This window comes from Natator depressus, chromosome 6, assembly GCF_965152275.1.
Source record: "Natator depressus isolate rNatDep1 chromosome 6, rNatDep2.hap1, whole genome shotgun sequence".
Taxonomy (NCBI): Eukaryota; Metazoa; Chordata; order Testudines; family Cheloniidae; genus Natator; species Natator depressus.
Window position 1 is genome coordinate 88234917 of NC_134239.1, and position 21505 is coordinate 88256421.

At 39.1% G+C, this 21505-nt stretch overlaps 1 protein-coding gene across 3 annotated transcripts in view; it reads left to right on the forward strand.

The window, feature by feature from the left end:
• The window catches only part of MIA2 (MIA SH3 domain ER export factor 2), a 67059-nt gene that overhangs the window by 22937 nt on the left and 22617 nt on the right, over positions 1-21505 (forward strand). Inside the window, exons 1-8 of one of the 3 annotated variants that reach the window (XM_074955889.1) lie at positions 510-648; positions 4170-4301; positions 14266-14287; positions 14412-14500; positions 14989-15060; positions 15874-15984; positions 17292-17363; positions 17696-17800. In XM_074955889.1, the coding sequence (XP_074811990.1) occupies positions 622-648; positions 4170-4301; positions 14266-14287; positions 14412-14500; positions 14989-15060; positions 15874-15984; positions 17292-17363; positions 17696-17800 (630 nt within the window). In that variant the 5' untranslated portion in view covers positions 510-621. Of the gene's footprint in view, positions 1-509; positions 649-2573; positions 2811-4169; positions 4302-14265; positions 14288-14411; positions 14501-14988; positions 15061-15873; positions 15985-17291; positions 17364-17695; positions 17801-21505 lie in introns of those variants that run through there. The other 2 variants (XM_074955888.1, XM_074955887.1) reach the window with 2 other exon arrangements.

The window sequence follows — 21505 nt, forward strand, 5'->3', positions numbered from 1 at the left end:
GTAAAAGATGCAAATTGCATATGTTGCTGCATACAAAGAATGACTGAGTCAACCTTTATAAAAGCTGGGATTTACAAACATAATTATAATGAAAATAATCCCAATGTAATATAGAAATCAAGTTACAGAAATAATGAAATAAGTAAAATTACAATGCCACGTAGCTAGGATATGGCTTATCAATATTTTCTGCAGCCTCTGTGTTTCAGTGTGTAATACCAACACGTGGTATTATGGGCCCACAATATGGTCAATTTTTTAAAAGGTGTACTTTAGCTTTTATAAAAAATAGGAAATGTATATATTAGACTTCCTAATATAACATTTCTTTGCATTAGAATTTTAAAAACACATAGTGTCAATTAATTTATATTTACAAAGGAAAGGAGACATGATGTGCCATGAAATGAGAAACTTTGTTGTTAGTCGTTAATCCACCTCTGGCCCCCCCTCCCTTGATTACAGAAATGTCAGAACAGGATCTCTGTCCATTTGGAAACATACCAGTGCAGGATGTCTCTCTGACTGGATCAGGAACTTTTCTTAAGAAACTAGGGATATTTTTAAGCTCATAGTTTTAATAGAAATGTTTGTTATGTGATTACAATATTTGATTCACAAATGGAAACATCCAAAACAAGGGAAGGGGTAAGTTTCTATACAAGTAGTTAAAGTCTAGCTAATAAGAGATTGGTTCTGTATCCACTGAGTACTACACAGAGGAATGATTGTGAGATTGCCATGGAAATACTTCTAAACCTGTACTGTTGTGTGATGATCTCTCCTTTGGTTTCTTTAATCACTTTCTATCTTGTTTTTATTCTGAATTGTATCTCTTTAAATGTTTGAAAGGTGAGTGGGCTATATTAGTTTGTGAGGAAAGGATTCTGTTTACATTGTAAGTTATAAATACCAAGTCAACTGTATTCAAACATTTCCACCTGAAACAGCAGTTTCCAACAATCTTTGGAGTTAAGTGTAGAATTTCTAACATCTGTCTATGAAGGGCTCTTTGCACTGGCTTGAGATTTTAACTGTCCAGAGTCAGCATTTGGTAGAGCTTAGCTCCATTAGGGTATGATAAGTGTTTGAAGATGTGCAGTAACTCTGCTGGAAAGGAAATATTTTCAGAATGGGGTGTTCAAATTGGGTGCCTCCATTTCTCCTTTACTTTTTTCTTATCCTCACACCATATTTGCTTAGTTTAATTGTTGTTTCCCCCCAGATTTTTTTCCCTTTGGTTTCTGCTTCCTATATATAAAGTTGTGGTAGGCATTGGGAGAGAATATTCTCCCCAAACTCTCACTGGCTGACACTAGGGTTCATTTCCTGAAGTTCAGCAAGCAAGATGGGTTACAACAGCTTGGATAAAGCAGGGCCTAGGCCTTGTTTTGCTTGTGAAGGAATACATTTGTGTGTAAAATGTTTAAACAACCAAATTTTAGGTTAGGCTAGCAGTCTAGTTAACAGAATAGTGTGCCTCTAAACAGAGGACTTGAGCTCAAGTTCCTACCTTCTCAGGCTAGGAGCCCTGTGGAGGGTGAAGTGCCTTTCAGTGCTCTCAAATGATTTATTTTAGAAGAGGCTAAATATTAGTTTGATAGGCTCTAAAGAGAACTGCATGTAGCCTTCCTAAGTTGGCCACTGGGATGTGGGGTTATTGAAGATATCAATGGGGAGAAAAAAGGACAGAGGATAAGACCCCAAAAGCCCAATAAATATATAAAACTAACCCCCTTATTCCCTAGAAGGAATTTGTTATAGAACAAACTGCAGGTAGCTGACATGGGCATCTTGTGAATGACTTAGTGAGTCATAAGGCATGGTCTCAATGGGCCCCTCATGACTTGGAGCGAAGACTTGTTACAGGTTGCTTGTGTTTCCCTGGACCTGCCCAGCACAATCCTGCTAACATGACTTGTGCTATCCCAGGGCTGCCAGTGTCTTGCCCGGCCCCAAATGGAGGCATACGTTGGCATCTCCTCAGGAGCCTGCCCCTACTGTTCCTAAAATGGAGGCTAAAGAGCCACCCCTCGTCTGACGTTCAGAGGGGTGGCCCCTGAGTCTGCAGATCCCAGCATATGGTGTGTCCTGGGGCCGTGGCCCGCCCCCGTCTGCGCTGCAGGTGCGCACAATGGGGGGGAGGGGTAGGGGGCACTGGCTGTAGGGTGACCATATGTCTGGATTTTATAGGGACAGTCCCGATTTTTGGGTCTTTTTCTTATATAGACGCCTATTACCCCTTACCCCCGTCCTGATTTTTCACACTTGCTGTCTGGTCACCCTAGCCTGCGGGCTAATACGGGTCCCCCCTCCCCCCGGGGGTCAGCAGCAACCTCTGCCCCCCTCCATCCCCCGCTTGTGTCATGCAGTGGTGCCGCCCTTCCCTTCTTTCCCTCTGTTCTTCTGGTTTAGCTGGGCATCCCCGCTGCCCCCCGGAATGGAGCTGCCTGGCTCGGCCCCTGTTTTGGGGGCAGTCGCCTCCCCCCCATCCCCATCCGAGGCACGATGGTCTCGCCCCGCTCCCCTCTCCGGGGCGGTGGTACGGCCCGCTCAGTTGTCAGGCTGGCGCCGGCAGGAAGTTGCGTGGGGGCTGTTGGGGTTGCTGCTCCTGCAGTCGGCGATGGGCTCTGAGCGCCGGTTGCCCCCTCGCCGCCGCTGCCCAGAGCGTGAGCAGCCGCTGCCGCAGTAAAATGGCCGCCGGGGAGAGCTGCCAGGATGCTCGGGAGGCTGCAGCCGCGGGGCTGTGGCGCGGCTTCCGAGAGACAGTGCAGCGCTTCTGCGGGCTGGCCCTGGAGCGAGCGCGGAGCGTGAGTGCGGGGCCGGGGGCAGCGAGCTTCCCGGCCGGGGGGGCTGGGGAAAGCCGGGGCATCAAGGGACGGTGCCGCTTTGCGGCCTGGTTCTCCTGGACCCTTCAATTGTGAAACTTCCCCAGTTGGGGGCGGGGAGGTGTGATGTGTGACTCGCTGGAGAGCTCTGAGGCAGGGAGGATTTTCGTTAACACGAAAGCTGCTTCCCTGCGACGAGCAACGTGACTCTGCGCTTCGGTGACCCACTCACCAGAACCTGTGTTTTGTCATTTACATGAAGCTAATCTGCTGCGAACCTTGTCATCTGATATCTTACGTTTTGCTAGAAAAGTCAGGTGTCCGGCTTAGGCCCCAGTTCGGCAAGTTGCCCCGCACAGGGGCCTCCCGGTGGGGAGCAGCTTGCAGGACCCGGGATCATGACAGCTTTTAGGGAAAATCAAGATGAGAAGGGCACAATAATGGAATGGAAATATAGTGAGGTTTGGTTGAGAAGAGGCATAGGCACCTGTTAAATTTAAGCATTTTTAAGGTCTGTGAAATTCAGAAATATAGTCTCAAATATGGAAGGAAAACATGCTTCTGTTTTCCTTTTAATAGTATCAAAGGAGGCCTCATGATGCGCTTTCCAAGTGCAGACAGAGCACCTCAGCTTGAAAGACTCAAAGTTTAAGACTTTTCTGCTTAGTGAATAAAATATTATACACTAATAGTTGTATATGGAAAGGTGAGCTGCATTAAGCAGGCTGTTCTTTGTTTTGTTTAGAAAATAATGTATACATATCTATTTACAAATAATGTAGAACACAGATTATGCAAATCACAATCCTTTACGTAGTAAACTACACTGAACCATTATTTTTATTTTCTAAAACCATACTTATGCTATATTTTAGTCAATCAGAGAAATTATTTGCATACCTTTAGCTGTCACTATAAATTGTCCACCAACTATGTTGTAAACATTTTTTTATTTTAATGCTGACGCTTTTACATATAAACTACTGTACCTCAAGAAGAACCCTTTCCCTAAACAACAAGTTCAGATGGAAAACTTAAAAAGTTGTGTCTCTTCTGGTTCAACATACCATATGTGTCTTCGGTTATATTATACATTGATTGCTAAATAAACAAAAGATTTAAAAACCAAACAAAAGGCTTCTGACAACATTTGCTACTTTTCAGGGTTTTGAAAAAGTAAATAAACAAAGAGTCTTATAGTCTCACAGTTGACTCAGTAAACAATAAGTAATATCTGCATTTGTCAAAAATAATAGGTATCTGTCCCTTTTTTTTTAACCACTCAGACTTTGATGCTTGATTTTTTTTTATTTTTATTTTATTTTTTTATTTTTTTTGAAGGTTGTGACAGCGTTGCCTGAAGATATGAGACCTGGTCCTGATCTTTATGGTTTCCCATGGGAAATAGTGATTTGTGCTGCAGTTGTTGGAGTTTTTACAGTCTTACTGTTTCTGTGTAGGAGTTATCAATCAGTAAGTATCCAAAATGAAGTACAGAGTTATGTAGATGGTTTGCATTTAAAAAAGTTGGTTAAAATTGTCATTTCATCAGTTTGAATTTTTTAATTGAAATAGGTGTCACACTGTCTGGAGTGGCTCACAACTGTGAGTGCCTATCTCAGGGCATCTTAGAGACTAACAATGCATCCGATGAAGTGAGCTGTAGCTCAAGAAAGCTTATGCTCAAATAAATTTGTTAGTCTCTAAGGTGCCACAAGTACTCCTTTTTGCGAATACAGACTAACACGGCTGCTACTCTGAAACCTATCTCAGGGCAGACACTCCAAACTGGTGGTATGTTCTATAATTAGATTTCACTAAACCAGTAACAAACGTGAACTCCTGGATCACAATACGTGTTTTACCATCAAGTCACAGATAGTCCCCTAGACTCTCCAGTCTGTCTTACCACCCAGACAAACTGGACTTGTGATAAAAGATTATTTAAACCTAAAATCCCCCCACATCAAGTTTCTCCCAGTCCCAAGAGGCCAGTCACTCACCCCAGATTAATTGGTACTCCAGACCTTAAACCAAAGAAAATACTGGTAACCAATTCTGTAGTAAACTAATCATCGGTTTATTAGGTAAGAAAAAAGAATGAGAGTTATTGAGAGGTTAAAGCAGATAAAATATAATGAGTAAATCACAGTTTGTCACTCCAAATGGTGTCAGTGATGTAATAAACTGCCAATTTCCCAAAAGTCCTTCAAGGCTATCCAGAATAACTCTATCTTCTCGTTCAGTTATTCTGCTCTGTTAGAATCCAAACAGTCCAGAGATGAAGGATCTTTCCTTGAATCCATCTTTTATATCTTCTTTACTAGCTAGTTGACAGTGTCTGGACCCACATGCTTTTTTTCTTTGATGACAGATAGTGAGGAATGCACTTAGAGTCCTTGATTTGCTTTGAAATTAGCATATTCTGTTAAAGTCCTTAAGTCCTTCATTACTATTTCATAAGATTTCTTTGATGGGTAATTTAGTTACAGGGTTATACACACGTGTAAATGTTTGCTGTTACATTATAACAAGAATAGATAAACAAGAACAATAAAAGTAATAACCCATTAATTTTCATGAAGTTTAAATATCTGAATGCACACTTACACATTAATAATTGCTTTGATCTACACTAACATACAAGTGAATTGGCCTGTGGCCGTGATCTGACCTGGTTTGTGAGTGTCACAATAAAGTTTTAAGTCAACTGGTCATACAGTTGATGATATTCTTTCTGAAACTGGAGGAAAATTGGGTAGTAGCCTTCTTGTCAAGGTTCTTAGTGGTTGACTGTTTGCTGAAAGAACGTTGCTTTTAATGTGAAATGCATATTCACCTTATAACAGCAAATTAAACAGTGATAAAATTTCCCCTTTCTACTTTCTCATTTTATGGGACAAATTTTCAAAGCCAGCTTCCAAAATAACAGCTGCATGTTTTAGTTTCCCATTTATTCTTTAAGCATCTTGTGGGTATTTTTACTCCCATATCTCTTGGTACTTCACTATATTTGATTGTAGCTATACCAGCTAGGATTGTGATCTTGACATATCTTGTAGGATAAGTAGGAGCAGGCCCATCTTGGATGGGAGACTGCCTAGAACAGTTCAGGATACTTCAGGAAGTGACGCTGGTGATTTAGTATGTTGCACTACTGAACCAATGCCTCAATATGTTGCTGGGGAGCACTGCTCTTTTAGAGGAACATAATACAGAGGTTCTTGGCCACACAAACTTATTGAAAATCTAATGACACTTTTGTGCAAGATTTGTCGTTTGTGCTGGTCAAATTCCAGTCAGAGTAATAACATCCTAAATTCTCCCTACAGTTCAAAATAGATTAAATTCTCTTAACTTGCTGACCTGAACTACTGTGTAGTGTCTGTCTGCTTTTAAGTAGCTGCAGCACTGTGCATAAGAAGTAGCTACATTTCAGTGGTAAATGTAGTGATTCCTGTGTTTTGAAGATATGGTACAAAGTGTTAATAACTTCCATCATTTGAGTTGCAGCATCTTTTTTTGTTTGAAAATAATTCTAATAGCCCTTTGATCCTAAAAGAAAATATCATCATTTGATGTTTGTGTGTTACATGTAGGTCTTTTTGTTTTCCATCAGTGAGGCAGAAATTATGTCTGCGAAAAAGCTCCTGTATGTATGTAAAATTACAATATTTTTAATTTGGACATTAGTTCATTAAGCATCCTGTCCTGTTTCAGTGACTGACACAGTTATCTCCCTGTAATAAGAACAGGTCATGTCGGGGGGGGAGTGGCACTATATGTGAAAGAAAATGTAGACTCAAATGAAATAAAAATCTTAAATGAATCCACATGTTCCATAGAATCTCTATGGATAGTAATTCCATGCTCTAATAAGAATATAACAGTAGGGATCTGTTATCGACCACCTGACCAGGGCAGTGTTAGTGACAATGAAATGCTAAGGGAGATTAGAGAGTCTATCAAAATAAACTCAATAATAGTGGGGGATTTCAATTATCCCCATATTGACTGGGTACATGTCACCTCAGGATGAAATGCAGAGACAAAATTTCTCGATATTTTAAATGACTTCTTGGAGCAGCTGGTACAGGAACCCACAAGGGGAGAGGCAACTCTCAATCTAATCCTGAGTGGAGTGCAGGATCTGGTCCGAGAAGTAACTATAACAGGACCGCTTGGAAATAGTGACCATAATATAATAACATTTAACATTCCTGTGGTGGGAAGAACACCTCAACAGCCCAACACTGTGGCATTTAATTTCAGAAAGGGGAACTATGCAAAAAGGAGAAGGTTAGTTAAACAGAAATTAAAAGGTACAGTGATTAGAGTGAAATCCCTGCAAGTTGCATGGACACTTTTCAAAGACACCATAATAGAGACTCAGCTGAAATGTATACCCCAAATTAAAAAACACAGTAAAAGAACTAAAAAAGAGGCACTGTGGCTTAACAACCATGTAAAAGAAGCCATGATAGATAAAAAAATCATCTTCTTTTAAAAAGCGGAAGTCAAATCCTAGTGAGGTAAATAGAAAGGAACATAAACGCTGCCAAATTAAATGTAAAAATGTAATAAGAAAAGCCAAAAAGGAGTTTGAACAACAGCTAGCCAAAAACTCAAAAGGTAATAACAAAATGTTTTTTAAGTATATCAGAAGCAGGAAGGCTGCTAAACAACCAGTGGGGCCCCTGGATGATCGAAATACAAAAGGAACACTTAAAGACGATAAAGTCTTTGTGGAGAAACTAAATGAATTCTTTGCTTCAGTCTTCACGGCTGAGGATGTTAGGGAGATTCCCAAACCTGAGCCGTCTTTTGTAGGTGACAAATCTGAGGAATTGTCACAGATTGAAGTGTCATTAGAGGAAGTTTTGGAATTAATTGAGAAACTTAACAGTAACAAGTCACCGGGACCAGATGGCATTCACCCAAGAGTTCTGAAGGAACTCAAATGTGAAATTGCGGAACTATTAACTACAGTTTGTAACTTGTCCTTTAAATCAGCTACTGTACCCAATGACTGGAAGATAGTTAATGTAATGCCAATATTTAAGAAGGGCTCTAGAGGTGATCCTGGCAATTACAGACTGGTAAGTCTAACGTCAGTACCTGGCAAATTAGTTGAAACAATTGTAAAGAATAAAATTGTCAGACACATAGAAGAACATAAATTGTGCAAAAGTCAACATGGTTTCTGTAAAGGGAGATCATGTCTTACTAATCTATTAGAGCTCTTTGAGGGGGTCAACAAACATGTGGACAAGGGGATCCAGTGGACATAGTGTACTTAGATTTCCAGAAAGCCTTTGAGAAGGTCCCTCACCAAAGGCTCTTAAGTAAATTAAGTTGTCATGGGATAAGAGGGAAGATCCTTTCATGGATTGAGAACTGGTTAAAAGACAGGGAACAAGGGGTAGGAATAAATGGTAAATTTTCAGAATGGAGAGGGGTAACTAGTGGTGTTCCCCAAGGGTCAGTCCTAGGATCAATCCTATTCAACTTATTCATAAATGATCTGGAGAAAGGGGTAAACAGTGAGGTGGCAAAGTTTGCAGACAATACTAAACTGCTCAAGATAGTTAAGACCAAAGCAGACTGTGAAGAACTTCAAAACGATCTCACAAAACTAAGGGATTGGGCAACAAAATGGCAAATGAAATTTGATGTGGATAAATGTAAAGTAATGCACATTTGGAAAAAGTAACCCCAACTATACATACAATATGATGGGGGCTAATTAGCTACAACTAATCAGGAGAAAGATCTTGGAGTCATCGTGGATGGTTCTCTAAAGACGTCCACGCAGTGTGCAGCGGCAGTCAGAAAAGCAAACAGGATGTTAGGAATCATTAAAAAAGGGAAGGAGTACTTGTGGCACCTTAGAGACTAACCAGTTTATTTGAGCATAAGCTTTCGTGAGCTACAGCTCACTTCATCGGATGCATAAAAGTGGAAAATGCAGTGAGGATGTTTTTTTACACACAGACCATGAAAAAATGGGTGTTTTATCACTTCAAAAGGTTTTCTCCCCCCACCCCAGAGTTAAGAAACTCTAGAGTGGGGTGGGGGGAGAAAACCTTTTGAAGTGATAAAACACCCATTTTTTCATGGTCTGTGTGTATAAAAACATCCTCACTGCATTTTCCACTTTTATGCATCCGATGAAGTGAGCTGTAGCTCACGAAAGCTTATGCTCAAATAAATTGGTTAGTCTCTAAGGTGCCACAAGTACTCCTTCCCATTTTGTGAATGCAGACTAACACAGCTGCTACTCTGAAACCTGTCATTAAAAAAGGGATAGAGAATAAAATGGAGAATATCTTATTGCCCTTATATAAACCCACAGTACGCCCACATCTTGAATACTGTGTACAGATGCGGTCCCCTCATCTCAAAAAAGATATAGTGGCATTAGAAAAGGTTCAGAAAAGGGCAACTAAAATGATTAGGGGTTTGGAGTGGGTCCCATATGAGGAGAGATTAAAGAGGCTAGGACTTTTCAGCTTGGAAAAGAGGAGACTAAGGGGGGGATATGATAGAGGTATATAAAATCATGAGTGGTGTGGAGAAAGTGAATAAGGAAAAGTTATTTACTTGTTCCCATAATATCAGAACTAGGGGCCACCAAATGAAATTAATGGGTAGCAGGTTTAAAACAAATAAAAGGAAGTTCTTCTTCACTCAGGGTACAGTCAACCTGTGGAACTCCTTGCCTGAGGAGGTTGTGAAGGCTAGGACTATAACAGGGTTTAAAAGAGAACTGGACAAATTCATGGAGGTTAAGTCCATTAATGGCTATTAGCCAGGATGGGTAAGGAATGGTGTCTCTAGCCTCTGTTTGTCAGAGGGTGGAGATGAATGGCAGGAGAGAGATCACTAGATCATTACCTGTTAGGTTCACTCCCTCTGGGGCACCTGGCATTGGCCACTGTTGGTGGACAGGATGCTGGGCTGGATGGACCTTTGGTCTGACCCAGTATGGCCATTCTTAGTTTCTGGCTTTCTTAGAAACTTCCAGTGCAAGGTGTTGTGCTGAAATAATGGATCGTTTGCTTTCTTGTATTTCCAAAGCAGACATGTCCAGTGTCAGTAGTCTTCACTGGCCTGGAGCAGTGATACTCAATAGGTGGCATGTGGGCCAAATGTGGCCTAGCAAGGTTTCCTGTGTGGCCTGCCAGCTCATCTTAAAAAATGTTTACAATTAAATTCACAAACTGTGATGTGCTGCCTATCATTTGCCTATGACTTTCTTAGTAACCCAGCTCTGAGGGCAGTGCCACTGCCAGCAAGAACGCAGAAGTAATGGTGGCATGGTATGGTATCGCAAAGTCAACAGCAAAACCTGAGCTTTTAACCCGAACTGGACAGCGGATTTTCTCTCTCCCTCTCTCTCTCTCTCTCTTTTTTTTTTTTTTTTTTTTTTTTTTAATGCCACCTCATTTAAACACAAAACCTTTGTGCTTAATATGCCAAACCACTGTATCCGTCTGTAAGGTTGTCAGGGTGAGGCGCCTCTTGAATCAAAGCACAGTAGCTTCAACACAGTCTATCCTGCTGGCAGTGTTGCAAGACATGACAAAATTGAAAATCTGAAGTCTTTGTATCACACTTCAAATGCCATACTTGTAACATCAGCGACTGTACAGGAAAAAGCAACTGCTGCTTCTCTTGGAATAATGTTGGTACTAGCTAAAAAGAAAAAGCCTTTCCTGGATGCTGAGTTTGTGAAGAAGTGCACGTTGGAAATGCTGAAGGACCTTTTTGCCAGAGATAAAAACAAAGATGACATTGTGAACCGTGTGAAACAAGTTATCCTGTCTGATTCCATGGCAGTGCGAAGATTAGAGGTAATTTACAAGGATTGTTTGTCAGCTCTGCTTTCTGATGTAAAAAACACCAAATACATGTCTCTTGCAGTGGACAAATCAAGTCATTTAAGTGACACTGCCCAGCTATTGCTGTCTGTTTAAAAATTTCACCATCATGAAATCTAAGGAAGAATTTTTTTGCTTAGTACCATTGGAAAGCTACACCACAGGAGAGATCACTTTTGAAAAGGTAAAAGGCTTTTTTGGGGGGAGGTGGGGGGAAATGGCTTAGATTTGCAGAAAGTAAACTTGCTTGTTACAGATTGAAGTCCCTCCATGTCAGGGAAAGAGAAGGGCTTTTCTTTATAGTTGGCAGTGATACATCTTTCATTAAATACACTTCACTGCATCATTCACCAGTCTGTCCTGTGTGGTAAGTTGTCTGGAGACTTGAAAAAAATAATGAATATTGTGATGAGATTAGTGAACTACATATGCTCAACTTCTAGCTTGCAAAATTCTTTTAAAGCTCTTTTACAAGACATTTCAGCTGAATACAGTCCTGTTGTCGCACAACGACATTTGCTGGTTAAGTAGGGGCACATATTAGAGAGGTTTTGTGTGTTTCGAAAAGAATTAATAGAAATTCTTTCAAACCACAAGACCAATAAGCTTGTGAGTTCCTGGAATTTATGAATGATGTCCCCTCTATGTCATGGGTAGCTTTTCTGTGTGATATTACTGATCACTTGAATTTCCTCCAGGGATCTGTTTGAAAAAGTGTGTGCCTTTCAGAGGAATCTTGAAATCTTTGGCAGGAAAGATGTTGCACTTCCCCACATTGTGTGTTGTTGCTACAGATAAAACTTCAGTGAAAACGGTGCAAGAATTCCTAAGCATTCTGCGCAAATGGCCCGCCTCTTGTAATAAAATTCTGAAATTGGCCCACTCTAATTGAGGATCACTGGCCTAGGGTCTCTCAGCCATGCAGGACAGCGAGGATCAAGGATAGATAAGTTTATCAACGTAAGGATATTTCTTCTTAATGTATGTGACAGTATAGATCCCACTGTAGGTGTCAATGAACCTCTTGCATTCAAGTCTCTCCTCCTCCCCTTTCTCCCTCCCCCCCTTTTTTTAACAATAGTGTCTGTTTACACTGCATACACCTTGTACTCCTGTACAAGGGCATTAAGGGCTGAGTGACTGCAATCCTCTCTGTTCCTTCTAATCTGTGAATGTCTAACCCACTAGGTTTCGCTGAACCTTCTCAAAATCTTCTACAAACCTTCAGAACTCTTGATATTTCAACATATGACCACTGTGATTAGAATTGACCCATCTGGACTGAGTATTGGCAGTTAGAGCCACCTGTACAGATCTCCCAGTACAGGGCTACTTAACATGGCCTGAAGGTCTCATCAGATCCTGAGGAGACAAGCTACGTAGTATTGCTAACAGACAAGCCAATTTTATTTATTGCCCAATCTAGCCACAAGTGATGCCAAAGACCAGTGCAGAGAAAAGGGCACTGAGAAAAGACTCATCACTGATCTCAACACCTCCAGTACCCAAGTCCCAGGATTGAGAGAGGGCGCTCCAAACATGGAGTTGTGGACTCTGGGCAGAACTCGGTGTCATTCCACAAGGACAGACTCATACATCTCCCAACCTGTCTGAACATATCATCTCAGAACCAGGGTCAGATGTAGTCATTGCACTTGATGCATTGGATGTCGGCTGACTGAGCGCTGCTGGTAGAAACTGCCGCCTATAGATTCGGGAAGTCCTCATACAAAGTGGGAAACCTTCCATTAGGAATACTTGCTCCTCAAAATGGCAAAGATTTTTCATATGGACAGCCCAATGTGATCTAGACCCAGTAGAGGCCTTGATATTGAAGCTCCCTGACTACCTGCTGCACCTGAAATATGCTGGACTAGCATTCAACTCTCTCTCAGGGTTCACCTTGCAGCAATATTGGTGTGTCATGCTCTGGTATGCTCATTTGGGATCTCACATTTGACAATATTCAAATTTCCTCGGGGCCTCCTTCATATTTACTCTCTGGTTAGACTGACTCCCACGTGGGCCCTCAACATTGTCCTCCTAAAACTCCTGGAGACTCTTAAGAACATAAGAATGGCCATACAGGATCACACCTATGGTCCATGTAGCCCAGTATGCTGACCTCAAACAGTGGCCAGTGCCAGATGCTTCAGAGGGAATGAACAGAACAGGGTAATTATTGAGTGATCCATCCTCTGTCATCCAGTCCCAGCTTCTGGCAGTCAAAGGTTTAGGGACACCTAGAGCACGGGGTTTCATCCCTGACCATCTTAGCTAATGATGGACTATCCTCCATGAACTTTGCTAATTTCTTTTTTTTTAAACCCAGTTATACTGTTGGCCTTCACCGCATCCCCTAGCAGCGAGTTCCACAGGTTGACTCCTTTAGAACCACTGTCATATTGCTCAGTACATTTCTGTACCATCAAAACGGTCTTTCTGGTTGCCATCATCTGAGCATGGGGAGTCATTGAGCTCCAAGCCCTCATGGCCACACCACCTTACTTGGGTTGCCACTTCTGAGGTACAAAAATACAGGACATCTGAGATGATCCTTCGCCCATAAAACTGGACAGTTGGTAGTGTGTGTTGAGCACTCTTACAGATTTCCCAGGACAGCTACCTGTGGGGGAAAAAAGAAAAGCAACGATCCTGGGAAAATCTGGACAGGTGGCAACTCTACACTTTGCACATCCTCCCATATAGACAAGATGGTACTGAGACCACACCCCAGTTCATGCCTTAAGCAGTCTCGCAATTCCATCTGAAGAATCAGTTACTTTGCCATTATTTTTTTCTGAAACCTCCCTCAACACCTGGAGAAAAAGCTACATGCTCTCCCTCTGAATGTCAAGGCATACTCCACCAGGGAACTGGCAGCATCTTCTGCCTGCCAGTCTCTGAGATCTGCAATATAGAGCAATCCACTGACTTTTGTTAAACATGCTGTAGGCATGGCAGCTGGGTCAGATACCAAGTTCAGGAGCAGTACTTCAATCACTGTTTGATACAAATAAAACACCTCACTTCTATTATCTAAGGATCATATTGCTCATCAGTCACCTACAATGGGTTCCACACTGATGAATACGCAAAAAAGAGAGAACATTACTTCCCTATAGTAACTCTTGTTCTTCACGATGAACATAGTCCGTGTGGATCCCACAACCCACCTTCCACGCCTGCTTTTCAGATTCCTTAGCCATCACTGCTTTAAATGGTGAGAGAATCGGGGTGTGTGTGTGTGTGGTTTCCCCACCCTTTATGGACTTGTATGGGAGCGTGAGGAGGCACAGAACTTGTGCGCAGCCCCAACAGATGCTGCTATTCAAAAACACCTCCAGTTTCATATATGTGAGATGGATGTGCACCTATGGTGGGATCCATGCTGACTACAACATCACAAAGAACCACAGTTACTGTAGATTAAGTAAACATTATAATGTTAAGTAAAAAATGCAGAGAAGATGAGGCTGAAAACTGAATAGTGTTATCCTTGCAAGCTGTGTAACATTATAGACAAATTTCAGTGCTTGTTCTTTTTGTTTCAGGTTAGAAGCAGATTTTATGTAGGTAAGTTAACTTTCCTTATTGTTTTTGTGGAGCATGTTTCTAGCTACGCTGGTAATTTTAAATCATTTTTATGATAGTTTTTAATAACTTGAATGTTACAAAATGGAGCTACTGTTCTTTGTAGGAAGGGAAAAACAGCTTGCCTGTAAAGTTGCTGAACTAATTGAAGACAAATGCAAAGTTCTTGAAAAACTTAGTCTCCAGAAGAAAGAGGTAACTCTTATTTTTGTTCTCCTCCTCCAATGTATGTTTTTAGCATATTGAGCGATTGTTCTTTTAAGCAACAGAAGCTTTATTTAAACTTAAAGATTAAAAGATTATATTTATGATGATCTTGAAATACTTGTTTTGTTTTTTTCCCCCTTGGTTCAAATTCTTTTAAATGTGATACAGATTTCAATGCATTTTCCTCTTAAATTATAGTACAATATGCTGCATTGGAAATGTACTCCTAGATGTCTTGCTTTTATGCTCCGTGCTAACCTTCGTAGGGCCAGATTTTTAAAGATACTTAGGCACCTAAAGATGCATGTAGGCCCTTCTGAAAATCCCACTGACGCCCATTGGGAATTAATGTCTAGTGTCCCTAAATACTTTTAAAAATCCATCCCTTAGTGTTTTAAACTTAATCATAAACTAGTTTCATTTTTTAAAACAATTTTTGATCTTACACACATTTTGATATCATGTATCTCTTTCAGTACGAAGACTTAGAATCATCTCTAAAGGATGCCAGTCTTCTGAAAGAATCAACAAATACATCACATGTTGAGGTAAAAACAGACTAAAAGAAACAAAGTGGCTTTTTTTGTATAATTTGAGGTGGTGTTTCAGGAAAACTGAAGGTGTCAGAAGTGTACTTTTTTTTAAATCTGTGGAATTGTTTTGCTAATCCAGGGTTTCTCAAACCATTACCAAATGAAACAGTGAATTAATTATGGAGTGGGTCAGTTATGCAGAGAAATTAATTATGGAGCAAATCAGACATGCAGGCAATTAATTTTGGAGCAAATAATTATGCAGATAGCTTTCTCTGCCTGCTTCCTATAGGTGACATCCTGTAAAATTGTGATGCAGAATCAAATGTGTACCACAGTATTTTGAAAAAATGTTGTATGACATATTGCAGCATAAATTTTAAATATTGACTAATAGTTCTGATTCAAAAATACACGCTAATAACTTAAAATAGCATGTGTCTTACATGTTGCTGTAATCTAGAAATGAATCCATTTTTAGATCCCAAAAATCAGGAACGTATTTGATAGAGGACTCCAAAAAAGCGTAGTCTCACCATACTTCTTATGGGGCTATTCAAAAGTAAATAACTAATAAACTGACAAATTTACTTAAATTCATTCTGGACTTGGAGTAAATACTGTAAGGTTGGGAATAAGACTGTTCATATGTAAGTGATTTAATCCCCACTTTAAACACAGATCTCAATGCAACCTTAACTTTTGAGGTCTTATTGCACCTCTGTAGATTATTAAAGTGTTCCATAAAAATACACTATACACACCTGTATTTAATTACTTTATAACTGTAAATTTCTATAGGTTAACTATCAAAATGACTTGTTTTAGGCAACCTGTGAAAAACTGAACAGGTCAAACACTGCACTCAAGGATGAAATAGAGAATTTAGAAAAAGAGCTGGAAGAAGAGAAGTCTAAGCGATCAGAACAGGATGACTTGGTAATGTTCAGAAAAAACTTTTTTAAACATATTCAGATAACTTGGTTTTAAAAATTGGAACATGTTTTTGTGTATAATCAATTATTTCTCTGAGAAGACATTTACTGAAAAGGCGGTCTTTTCGTTCCTTTTTGAACTTTTAATTTCGTTTTTTAAAATCATTCAAGACAATCCCAGGTAGTTAAGGTTCAGGAACTAACATGCAAGTATTTAGGAGTTAAAGATACAGCTGTACATTGAATGTCCTATATAGCAAGGGTAAGAAAAGACTAGTTTAACAAGTAAGTGATTTTTTTTTTTTAAACTTCTTGTTTCTTTGCAGTTTATTTAATGCGTCCAAATAAACTTTAGAATGTATGATTTGGAGAAGGTTCTCTGAATTTTAACTTCCTTTTTATTTAGAAAACAAAACTTTCTGTGCTGGAGTGGGGGGAATCATTTTTGCAGAACCTCCAAAAATGCTGTGTTTTTTGGCTCATTTATCAACAGCTAATCTTGGTTTTCCCCCTTCCCCTACAATGTTGTGCTGTTTGCCATTGATGCTTATTGTCAGCCAAAGTAACTTGCTTCCATCTTGGGGATATTCAGGAAATGGGGGGGCAGTCTTGTCTGGGTAGATAATGCTGAAACAAGCATTTTGTGGTTGCTATCAAGGGAGAAGTACCTCTCAGAATAACTTCTACAACTATGTAATTAGGGAAGCTCACAGAACTGCTGTTTATCGGGCTGTATAAAAGCAACCATAGAGCCCTTATGAATTATGGTCTCTTCCTTGCCTGTGATGCCAGTGATGTTACTTTATGAACTAATTGACAAAGGGATTTGTAAGAGTGCTAAATTCAGTGAACACTTAAACTTTTTTAAAAGCTGTAAAGGAGTAATAGTTGGAGGCCCACTCAGCTGACGTTTTAAATATCCTGCATATGGAAAATCCTTTCCTAAAGTACTTTTAGGGAAATGGATTAATTATTTAATGATTCTCCAATATGTCAGACAGCGGATGTAATATACATATTATAAGCATTGTAAAAAGAAACAGTATGTTACAAGAAAGGTAAAAAGAAGGTAGTAGTATGTAATCATATGTCACTATCGTACAGTCAAAAAATCTTCCTTAAGGAAAATCTTTGAAAAAAAAAACTGGTATTGTCAGGCCTGCAAAGACAGTCCTTACAATTTAAAAATAAATATTTTTACAGGAATACATTTTAGTAGCATTTTCTGAAAATTTATCTCATAAAATTAGTTTGGCTAAAAAGTTTCAACCTGGAAGAACTTGTATGAAAATAAATATTACGGCTTTGCAGATGGCGGAAATACAGAGAAGAATGGAGTCTTTAGAAAATGAAGCAAAATCTATCCAGTCACAAGTGGCAGAAGTAAGTCAAATATCTGAGGTTTTTGTTTAAATTAGGAAAATCAATTACTAAAATAAATTGTTTCATCACAAATAAATACTCACAGGCATGACTTGACATGAGTATCAATTCCAGTCTTCTAGGGCTCAGTCCAACTTTTTGGTATGTGGTAGCTGATTCATTTTACAAAAGAGTGTGGCAGTTACCATTAATTGAAAAGCACAATTACACTTTATTTTGTTAGTACACAATTATAAAACATACACTGCCAAGAAATTTATTGTAAGCAGCAACAAGCTATTGGATCTTCAGATATACTGTTGAAGCAGTTTGCTTTTTTTTATTTCATTTAGGCCAAGACCACATTAAAAGTATTTCACATTAATAAAGAGAGACTTGAGACATCTGTCCAAGATGCAATACAGGAAAACTGTCATCTTCAGGAAAGCGAGAAACAGGTAAGTTCTTCCTAGTTATGTAGTATTGTAGATGTGCATAACTAAAGATATGATCCCTGCTCGAAGGAGTTTATCATCAAATTGAACATAACCAAATGATCCTGGAGATCGTGTGTGTGTATATATATTTACACACACACACCACACACACAATCTCCAGGATATATGTTCTTATATATTTATTTATTTTTGGAGTAACTTATTTTAAATACTTTCCTTGGATCTCTCTCGCGCTCTCTCTCTCAAAAGGCTTTATGGAATGTGCATGAGAGAGAGAGAAGAAACCTTAATAAGTAAAGTGTGAAATACTTGTTCCACCCATAAAGGGCAGCATGAAAAAAAGCAACACTGATATTGAGAGAAGGATACAAAGGGGATGGGAAAAGGTTTTGCTGAGAAAAAAGAGGTTTTTGGAAGAAATGAGAATAAAGATTTAGGCAAGTACATAGTTGAGGTACTCCACAAAAGTGGGCACCAGAAGCTTGAACTTGATTCAGATGACAAAGACAGGGTTTAAATAGGAGAATAACTTAGCAAAGTGGCAGGTGAGGAAAATACTGTTACTGCAGTAGCATTTGGGATGGAATGGAGGAGAGCAGTGTAAGAAGTGGGGAGGCCAGATAGGAGGGCACTGGAGTAGTTAGGCAAGAGATAAACCAGGCAGTGAACAAGGATTTTAGTTGCTATAAACCAGAATAGGAATGGTTCATCGGCTGTGTCATTCTGAACTCTATTGTCTTCTTTTCCACCACAAAGAAGTTGCAGGCGTGGGTGGTGGGTAGGATGTTGGAATGATCAACTAGAGCTGGTCAGAAATGTTCCAACAAAACATTTTTCTATCTGAAAATGGCAATTAGTCAGAACTGAAATGTTCTGCTGAAACATGTAGACTTTGACAGAAACCAGTTTGCCAGAAACTTACCTGGTTTCCTGCTCAGCTGCCCAGCTCCTTGGCAGCTTGCCTGGTGGGGAGCTTGGGAGTAAGGGCTTCTTGGCAGCCAGCCTGGTTAGCTTCTGGGGAACCTGGGCTTCCAGGACTTCCTGGCCTCACCACAGCCCACCAGGAGGGCTTCTGCAGAGCTTGGGTGCTAGGATTGCCGGGACCATTTAAACAAATTCCATTTTGGTTCTTCTGAAATGGAATCTTTTGAAAATGTTCGACAGAAAACTTTTCATATCAGATCTTCTGTTTTAATTCAGAACAGTATTTTTGGAAATGTAAAATTTTCCGTGGAAGGGAAATTCTGGTTCTCAAAAATCTCTGTTATCAACAGTGAGAATGGAAGTGTGGTGGTGGTAGAAGATGAGATTCATTTTTTGATATGTTAAGTTGTTGGTAAAACAGACAAACATATGTCGTATGCAAGAGTGAACAGAGAAGTAGTTGATTGGAAGTAATCATTGTAGAGAGGGTATTGGATCAGGTAACTTGGTTATAAGGAAAAGAGGAGACCATTGGAAGAAAGTTATTCTCGTGTACTTTATTTGCTTTAAGTCCATTCCTTTGGTCTTTATTCCTAATTGTACCCTTTATTGTACTCGAAATAATGTACTAAGGTCAGAGAAGCAGTGCTAATTAAAAAAGTGAACAGACCAGCATCTTTTTATCTTTGTGACATGAATATCTTGTTGCTGTTTCACTTTTTTGAATCCAGAGGAGTTTGAATGAGGACGTTCTTTTGCTGCTTCTCCTCTGTAAAAAGGGACCTTTAAGTAAGGCAATACTAAATGTTGAAAATGACATAACTTTAATCATTTTACAAACATCAAAATCTGTTTTCATAAGGTCATAATTGACTCCTTTACAGTAATCACTTTGGAATTCCTTCTAGGTAAAATAAACTTGCATGACACATTCAAGACCAGGACATCTAGTGTACTTAGGGTTTTGTGTTCACATTTTTAATGAATTGAGCTAGTGCATGCTGCAACTTCTTTCACTCTTGTATCATATTTGGTGTACTCCCTGTGGGGGGAAAAAAGACCTTACCAGTAGACCAATCAGAAAAGGAAATGAAAATTGTCTGTCTTCCCTAATGAAAACATTGTAAGCAAATAATTTGGTTTTCTTTAGTAGAACATCCTTTTTTTTTCTTACCTTTTTTAAAGATGGAATTTCGTTTTCACTCAAAAGGTAACAAAAGTGTGTTTTTTGTTCATGGAAATCAGTGTACTTTCTTCCTTGGTCTTATACACAAATGGGTCATAATACTCTGGCACATCATTGCCATAACTATAACAGATCTGCTACCTTCTGAATAGATTTAATGATATGCCAAAGACAGGATTAAACATCTTAGTTTGATCAAGACAACTGTTTATAAACATTTATTACACTATTTTTTTTTTTCTAATTTGAACGCTAGGAAAGCGTGCTGCCTCAGCTCACTGCAAAATCCTTGTCCTTTCCATCTGCTATAATCCTTACGGTGTACAAGAATCAGCTTTGGTTCACTGTTTCTTTGACTCTTGTTAGAATGTATTTTTAAAGTTTAGTTGCTTATCAGCGAAGGGGATTTAGTGATAATGGCAGTGTTGGAATAATGAAAACTTTCTCCATTTTTCACTTGTCTAATTTGACTAGTGTATGACTTTTATTACTTGAAAGGGCACATACCGTGTCAGGTGACTGTTATCATTCACTTCATTTTATCACATAAATAGGCTTGGCAGAATTAAATTTTGTAGATTTTTAAAATAATTTTGATGGACAATATCAATGGTTATTTTTAAGCATTTTTTTCTATTTTCCCACGGGTGTGAAAATGTAAATGCAGGGGAATCAGACAATATCTAATGAAAGCAGATGTTAAGATTCAAAAAGTTAAAGCTTTAACTGTTTAAAATGTAAATTGTCAACATCATGTGTCAAGATATACAGAATAAATAATCTTAAATCAAACTCTGTTCTCAGGCAACAGTTTTCTTTCTTTGGCTTTCTGTAAATTTCTGTTATCAATGGAAATACCTTTTGTTTTGTGTGTATGGTGAAATGGACATTTACTGATTCTGATAAAAATCTAATCCTTCCAGGTTTATACACCACCTCTGTTTTATTATGTCTTTGCATTGCTTATCTTTGGCAAGCTGAAGTTTAGGCTTGCTTGTATTCTTGCGTGAGGGTTCCCCTGTTTAACGCCATCTACATAGAAGTGAGTGTTCTTTGATTAAAATGGATTAGTCATTCCACTCTGTAAACCTGGTATGTTTAAAGATTCCAGCTGGAGGATGAACAATAGGCTCTCAGAATCTTTCAAAAGATTCATTTAATAGTTTCTTGAGGTTCTTATATTAAATATGCAGTTTTTAAAGAACAAATTTGCTTCAGTTCTCATAATATGCAGGTGTGGTTTAATTAGCTGACATATTGCAATTACATTTATTTGAACAAACTTGGAAGTCTAATATTCCTTGTTTTTTGTAGGACACTTCTGAAAATGAAATATTCCTGTAAAATTGTTAATGTAGTCCCAAAACTTTCACAACCTGGCTGCCCTTCTAATTTAACAAAAGGCTAGTTACAGTATTTTTAGTATTTAGGGTCTGCTTACATAGAGTACTCATGACTTTGATTAGTAGCAACATGTCCCATTAAATATATTTTAACCATATGGTATTAGGTGGAAAAAAATAATTGTTAGGAAAAAATCTGTGGGTTATGTGATGAATTAAATAGCTACCCCATTTATTTTATTCAATAGAGAA